At 36.0% G+C, this 7,632-nt stretch overlaps 1 protein-coding gene across 6 annotated transcripts; it reads left to right on the forward strand.

Annotated features, from left to right (window-relative positions):
* Positions 1–332: 332 nt before the first annotated feature.
* Positions 333–5,639, forward strand: LOC25494236 (zinc finger CCCH domain-containing protein 64). 6 transcript variants are annotated; one of them, XR_005645833.1, is made up of 12 exons: positions 333–489; positions 569–845; positions 1,388–1,517; positions 1,642–1,761; positions 2,600–2,717; positions 2,862–3,307; positions 3,520–3,805; positions 4,116–4,209; positions 4,465–4,610; positions 4,762–4,972; positions 5,066–5,119; positions 5,216–5,639. XR_005645833.1 is itself a non-coding variant. In XM_039833402.1 (10 exons), the coding sequence occupies exons 1-10, from the start codon at positions 418–420 to the stop codon at positions 4,888–4,890; spliced, it is 1,818 nt and encodes a 605-aa protein (XP_039689336.1). In that variant the 5' UTR covers positions 333–417; the 3' UTR covers positions 4,891–5,639. The 6 variants fall into 6 exon arrangements, 1 of the variants encoding a protein (XP_039689336.1); XR_005645832.1 differs by having other exon boundaries at positions 5,256–5,639; XR_005645831.1 differs by having other exon boundaries at positions 4,762–5,119.
* Positions 5,640–7,632: the final 1,993 nt, after the last annotated feature.

Below are 7,632 nucleotides of genomic sequence, written 5' to 3' on the forward strand. Positions count from 1 at the left end.
GCAGAAGTTGCACAGTCAGCAACTGCCACGTGGCAAAACCCATGCCACATCACCAGCGAAGTGGGGCAGGTACATTTTTTTAAAAAATTTACAGGGATGTAATTAATTTTTTTTTTTACAGAGACGAAAATCAAAATGAGTCCAAATTACAGGGACAGTTTGCATATTTAAGCCTTCCGATTTTCAAATTCAGAAAATCTACAAAATTCTAACAATACCATCCAAAAAATGAAATCCGAACCATTGGATACAATTGAAAAAAAATAGGACGCGAGAAAAGACGGTGTGTGGGGAAAATAATAGTCAATCTTTTTTTTTTTTAACGGAAAAATATGAAACCAAATCAAATACCCATCACACACTAGTTCGTGTGACGAGGGACTAATTCGGGGACAGTCAAAGGTATCAAAATCTGTTATGGCTCCGAGAATCCTACTCTGCGGCGACGTTAACGGCCGTCTTAACCAGCTCTTCAAGCGCGTCTCATCGGTAACACTATCTCTCTCTCTAGGGTTTTGTTTTTGTTCATCAGTTAAATGCTCTGCACCACTGAATCCTTTCAATATAGGTGAACAAATCCGCGGGCCCATTCGACGCACTCTTATGCGTTGGCCAGTTCTTCCCTGACTCTCCGGACCTGCTTGATGACTTCACGGCATACATTGAAGGTGGTGGATCCCACATTCCCCTCCCTACTTACTTCATCGGCGATTACGGCGTCGCCGCCCCCAAATTTTTGTTGGCGGCTTCTAAGGACTCCGTCAACTGTGGTTTCAAGATGGATGGGTTAAGGGTTTGCGATAATTTGTTTTGGTTGAAAGGCAGTGGAAAATTCAACCTCTTCGGTATGCTTTTACTTCCTCTATTTTTAATTTCTATTTCAATATTAATATCCAAAATGAAAATATTTCTGCTAATTAGCACTTGCAAAAGTTGCAGGATAAATTAATTTTGTTCATTTTTTTTGTATTCGTTGTTGATTGAGCTAGGCAGACTGTTTAGCAGAGCTTATAAAAGTAACTTATACATGTCCATAGTTTTTATTCTCATAACGAAAACAATTTATAGCTTATATGAAAATAGTTTATGCATAAGAACTTATATGATAAACGCTTATGCTTCAAACGCTTAATTAAGCTGTTTATTTAAACAGGACCTGGCTATCTATGTGAGGATTAGGAAATGTATTTTCTTTGTCGATAATGCTTCTGATATCTGTAGTAGACATTAGTTTAGTAATTACTTAGCAATTACATCATTAAGGGATTAGTCTTGGTGATCACTATTGTATATGATTGGTAATGGATTGCTTCCTGGCTTGTTTATCAGCCGTGAAATACTTACTGGGAATTGAATTTGGTTCCTTATCTGTTGTACTTATGTGTAGGGTTATCTGTCACCTATTTATCTGGTAGGAAATCGTCAACTGGTCAGCAGTTTGGAACTTACAGTGAAGACGATGCTGATGCTTTGCGTGCGATAGCTGAGGAATCTGGAGTTGTTGATCTGTTCTTGACATATCCTTGTGTTGATGTGAATTAATTATTTATTATTCTCGGTCATTCTGTATCCCGGGCTTAATGCCACTAGCTTGTTTTCTACGACGGAGTCTGTTTTTTGATTTCCTTGATTCATTATTACTAACGAGTGGCCAAGTGGGGTCACAAATGGAGTAGCTGCTTCAGACATTCCTGCCGGATTCTCAGATTCTACAGGCAGCGATTCAACCATATCAGAGTTAGTGCAAGAGATTAAACCACGGTAATTGTTGGACAGATAACTTACAATCCTTTGTCTGATTATATACATCCCTCCTCTCAAAACACACAGAAAATGGATCAACTACATTTTCTTGCTGAATGTTTCACATGCAACCACAATAGTGATAAACAAATTGTGATTTTTCTATTTAACCAGCATAATTGTATGCATAATCCTGATTTCATAATATTTGTCGATTGTGCACTTTTAGCTTCGAAACGATAAGCTCTCAAGTTCCTTGTTTAATTGGTTGTATTGTGTATTTCCTTATACTACCTCTGTCATAAATATAAGCTCCACAAAAAGAAAATTGTCCCTTTCTATAAGCCTATCTCTAAACGGCTAGATGCGTTAATTATTTTTTAACAAAAATACCAAAAATTGTTTAAAGACTAAAAAAAATCATTAATTCAGTGGAAAATACGAGTCCCAATAATAGAAGGGCAATTAAAAAAATCAATACACATTGTTGATAAATTTAGTGTAAGTAACAAGATTGGTTAAAAGAGACTTAAATTTAGGGGCAAATGGAGTGCTTGTTATATCTGGTATAGGTACTTTATTTGCAACCCTTATAATTGGGAATGGCAATCTCACAAGTTAGTAAATAAATTAAAATTATTAAATTTGATGGGGGGTTTCATAAAGATCTTTCTTATAGGAGGTTAACTCATTCGCTAGATCAGGGTTAGTATCTTATTTTTCTAGAGGAATTTGTTAGGGAAATTGTGCCTTTTGTGGATGAGGCTTGGCTGTTGTTGTTATTGTTCTGGTTCTCTTTAGTCTTTGTGAAAGCTGTGTCTTTGATCATAACAGTTTATCCTTTTTTTTTTTGTAGTTATCATATTGCAGGTTCTAAAGGTATATACTATGCCCGTGAACCATATTCAAATGTTGATGCCGTGCACGTTACTCGTTTCATAGGGCTTGCGTCTGTTGGAAATAAAGATAAGCAGGTTCGGCTATTCTTCTTTAGCATACCAGTGTCTGTTATTCAGTACATTTGTTTTTCTTATGGAGAAAATAAACCTGCCTTTGTGTATCTCTCTCTGTAAGGCAAATGTTTTAATTGTAAAATTTTGGTAACTTTTGCATTTCAGAAATTTATTCATGCGATTTCTCCAACACCTGCATCTACCATGTCTTCAACCGAGATTGCCATGAAAACCACCAATACCACCTTATCACCATACACATTTGCGGGGGGAAAAGCTTCTCCGAAGGATACGGTAAAGAGATCCAGTGACGGTATCTCTGATTCTCAACATTGGAGATATGATGTTCCACAAAAGCGACAGAAACATGAAGCTGGAGACAAGTTGTGTTTCAAATTTGTCTCTTCCGGCTCTTGTCAATGGGGAGAGACATGTAATTTTCGACATGACACAGATGCAAGGGAGCACTGTCTGAGAGGTGTTTGTTTTGATTTTCTGAACAAGGGAAAATGTGAAAGGGGCCCAGACTGCCGCTTTAGACACAGCTTGCAGGATGAAGGTGATAAGTTTCCTTCTAGGAAGCCTGGATCAGAAAATACAAGGTCTAGCAGGTCTGTGTCTTGATTAATTATATTCTATAGTTAATTTACAGTCTGTTATTTATGGATACTTGATTTGTAAACATGTGGATTAAGTTAATACTCATGTGGTAACTAGTAAATTTTTTGTTTTATTATTCCTCAGCGTATTTTATTTGATTTTTCCTTGTTTAGTTGAACTTCAAAGCTTTTTGCCCTTGACAAATTTTGCAATACAATTGCAGATCAAGAGACTGTTGGTTTTGCCTGTCAAGTCCCAGTGTGGAGTCGCATTTAATCATAAGCATTGGGGAAAATTCTTATCTAGCATTGGCTAAAGGACCACTCGTTGAAGACCATGTGCTTATAGTACCAGTTGAGCACATGCCAAATACCTTATCTCTTTCTTCTGAATCTGACGTTGAGCTCTTAAAGTTGCAGAACAGTCTCAAGAGATATTGCAAGAACCAAGAAAAGGAAGTCATTTTTTTTGAGTGGGCTTCCATACGTGGAACTCATGCCAATCTTCAGGTAAAAGAAGTTAATATTGCTAGTTGCATAGTAATTAAATTCTGGACTATTAAATGCACTTTGTTTATTGAATGAGCTGGCTTTCCTTTCTCTCGTCCCTACCTTTCATGTCCGTCCACTTTCCCCTTATATAATATGCTTAATTCCACATTCGATATTTAATCTGTTGGTCATTTTATTTGGTTAGCTATTTTCTGTTCTAACAATAGTGGCTTGAGTTGCTTTCCTCCCTCTCATTAACAGCTGTTGTTTTATATGATCAGCTGTTGTTTTATACTCTCTCTCATTAACATTCTACCCTTTTATGCAGGCCATTCCCATTCCATTTTCCAAAGCAGTTATGGTTGAAAAAGCATTCAATTTAGCTGCAGAGAAGTTGGGATTTAAATTTGAGGAAAAGAAATGTAAGCATTGATCTTAAGACCTTGCTTTGTATTTTATTGCTTATGCAATCCTTGTCAGACTTGGATCCTTTTAAGTTCCCCGTAACCCTTGTTCCGCCTTAACCTCCTTGTTTTTCATTTCCTTGGTGCCAATATTTACTTACCAGTTATTTGGCTTGAAAAACAATCTTCAATTTATTTAGTCTGAGAAATACCTACTTTTTTTGTTTTTTGGGTTTATGTTGCATTCTTATGCTGTTTTTGATTGCAACTCAGTCGACAGCATTTCTGATGGAAGAAAGTTTTTGAAGACCCAAATTGATGGGAATTCAAGCTTGTTCTATGCTGAAATCCCAGGAGGCACAATTCTGCTGCACCATGTTGAGGAGAAAGACACTTTTCCCGCCCAATTTGGACGCGAGGTAGCCTTTTAAAAGGAAAATACTCAGTGAACACAGAAACATCAATATATTTCTTAACTCTTATTTTTTCTGGAAAGTGATTAATTTGTTCTTTAAAAGATTACAACTACTGTATTTATCAGCAAGATTTAAAACTTGAAAAATGAATCAGGTTCTGGCAGGGTTGCTTAATATGGCAGATAACGCCAATTGGAGGAATCACAAACATAACAAAGATGAAGAGATGAAAATCGTTGAAGATTTCAAGGACCGATTTGAAGAATATGATCCAAACCGTTGATTGTTCATACATTAAATTCTCAATTTACAATGATGCCATGATGATTATGCTGACTCGTTCGCACAAGATTTCAAACTGAGAGGTGTTCATTTAATTTTTCAATAAACACTTTCTGTTTATTGGTTATTTGAACCAGCTGATTTTACATGATTTAACCTCATGGATTGGTGCTTAGGATGCGACTTGGTAGTCCTACAGGATCTCATCACTTTTATCAGCTGTTCCTACGGTGAGCTTCATTTTCCTTTCATATGGACTTCTTGAAGCTTGTGTCTCTAAGTCTGAATTGGCAACTTTTGTGAGACTATGTATGCACACTGTATAGACAACTCAACCTTGGTATTGTCATTCTACATATTTTCCAGGCGGTGAATGGCCAAGCTTAAGTGGTTGTACCCTATCTCCTAGGTTTATGCATTGGTCAACAAGCAGCTGCCGCATTTATGTTTTGTAACTGTTGGATCTGCACCTGCTTTATGTAAGTTAAGATAATAGTTTCGAGAGGCAGGGAGGTTGAGGGTAAGAATGAAGATCTGTTTCAACTTTCGCTCGGAATCATATCCTTTTATTCAATGTTCAGATAAAAGATTTGTACTTGCATTTGCCTAGAGTGAATTCCTATAATTTGTTCAGAAATGTATATTTTTCTCAATGGTCGGCTTCAACCTTTCTATGGAAAGTCAACTCTCGAGACTCTATTTGTTTTGATATTTATTTTCTTGTTCTTATGATTTGATTCTTCATTTTCATTCTCGTGTTCTTCTGGCAGCATCTTATTATCTCAAATAAAGGTACTGTAGTCTTGACTAACCGTTCCTTGACACTGTTTGAAAGCAAATAATCTCAAGGGAAGGGCAAGAGAAAGTACGATTTTTAAGCATGTCTTTTACCCGCCAATCTATTTCAATGGATTGTTAATAGAAAAGTTTCAATTTTTGCTGTGCATATGACTTATATTAGAACGGCTTACAGATGTCAAGTCACATATACACCAACTTAACGCTAGCCAGTGGTCCTGCCCCTGAAGGATCTTATATGTATATATTGTGTGATGCTTTTTAATGACTTTGAGTCAAGAGACTCCTTGCTTAATCCAGGTTCTCTGCAGCCAGTAGATCTTGATTTTTTTATTTTTTAATTTAAAATACAGAGCTTGAATCTAGATTGTTCAATTAAGATCAAACGGTCCCTGATGTCCGTCTGTGTGACTGCGGGCTTTTGCTGACCGCAGGGAAACCAAGCCCCCACTTGCTAGAGGCGAGCTAGGGCAACTACCATTAGCTATGCCAAAGTAATAATACTACACACAGTGACGCAGGCCTCAGCAGCTCAGCAAACCCGTCGTGTTGAGACCAATTTTCCCCCCTTTTCACTACAATCCAAGTAGACAATCACGGAGAGATTTGTTGTTGTTGGGGGAACTGGTAGCCGTCAAATCTGCATTTGTCCATTCCCTTGTGACAGACCAGCTGAGCTATCTTTGTCGTTTTACCCTCGTGGACCCCTCCTTTTATCTTATCTGTCTTTTGTCTCTTTCTGTCTCCTGAAGCACTGGTAGTCAGTCTAGTAGACTAGTACTAGTGCAATGCTCTGGATTCTCGTGTTAATAATGCGTTGCGGAAGAGCTTTGTTACTTAAACACAATTAGATACTTTATATCCCCATCTTCACTTTTTTTAAATCTTATACAACTTGTGCTGATTACAAAATACAGAAAAACACTATTTTTTTTTTATCGATTTTGTATATCAACTTAAAATATCTATATGCAGAAATAGTTTTTCAATCTTGAGTTTGATGATTTAATGTTTCCAGGTGAGAGACTAATAATTTAAATTTAATTATTTGGATAAAAACGAATGATAAAATAGAGATAGATGGAGAATCTTCATGCAATGGTTTTGTTGTTGCTAAAGGATAAAGAAAAATCGCCAGTTTTGCTTTCAGTCCATTGTAAAGAAAGTCACGGGCACCACATTTTTCATTTGTATTTGCCAAAAAGCGATGGACTCTCTTCACCAACTCCCTTTTATTTTTTCCTCTGTCTCTTTTATTTGCTATTCATAAGCAGTTTTTATTCAAATCGTCATCCTTACAATAGACAGACGTGATTCATCATTATCAGTATTAATGAACATTTTTTTAAAGGATAAGTATTAATAAGCATATTTTCAACAATATTAATGAAAGTATGAAATTCAAGGATTTGAAACCACTTTGTCAAAAAAAAAAACAAAGGATTTGAAACCACAGTTCTATAGGTATGACGATTTTATTTTTAACGAATACAAGGTTTGATAATGTTATTGCTAATAAACTAGATTCTATTGTTGATAAATTTATTTTTTCAAGGGGATTTTATAGTTGATAATAAAGATCAATCAATATAAGTAAAATTTTGACATATTTTGTTACCATATTTTTTTCCCTTTAAGATATTATTTGTAATCATAGTGATTTATTCGAGAACGCCCTACAAAATCAAGGACGAATTTGGTTTACTCAATAAAAAAATATGTACAAGACTTGGTAGCCTCTCAGCCCCATTTAACTGCCTCTCTCAAATAAGAAAAAAAAATCTTTTGCTATTCACCAATTTTTAAATTTCTTTTGAGGTTCATTAGTGTGTCTGGACTGTAAATTCACGTGTTGTTCTCCTCTCTTTGTATCATCAATTTTAATCTCATTTAATGAATTACCTAACCTAAGTGAACAGAAGTTAAACTTTTACCTTTTCACACG

The sequence above is a fragment of the Medicago truncatula genome, chromosome 4 (assembly GCF_003473485.1).
Source record: "Medicago truncatula cultivar Jemalong A17 chromosome 4, MtrunA17r5.0-ANR, whole genome shotgun sequence".
Taxonomy (NCBI): Eukaryota; Viridiplantae; Streptophyta; class Magnoliopsida; order Fabales; family Fabaceae; genus Medicago; species Medicago truncatula.

Bases quoted from the DNA above. Each gene is read 5' to 3' on its own strand.
- LOC25494236 (XM_039833402.1), top strand. From the start codon at position 418: ATGGCTCCGAGAATCCTACTCTGCGGCGACGTTAACGGCCGTCTTAAC. The intron at 846-1,387 runs GTATGCTTTTAC...ACTTATGTGTAG, and splicing joins TGGAAAATTCAACCTCTTCG to GGTTATCTGTCACCTATTTA. The intron at 1,518-1,641 runs ATATCCTTGTGT...ATTCATTATTAC, and splicing joins GTTGTTGATCTGTTCTTGAC to TAACGAGTGGCCAAGTGGGG.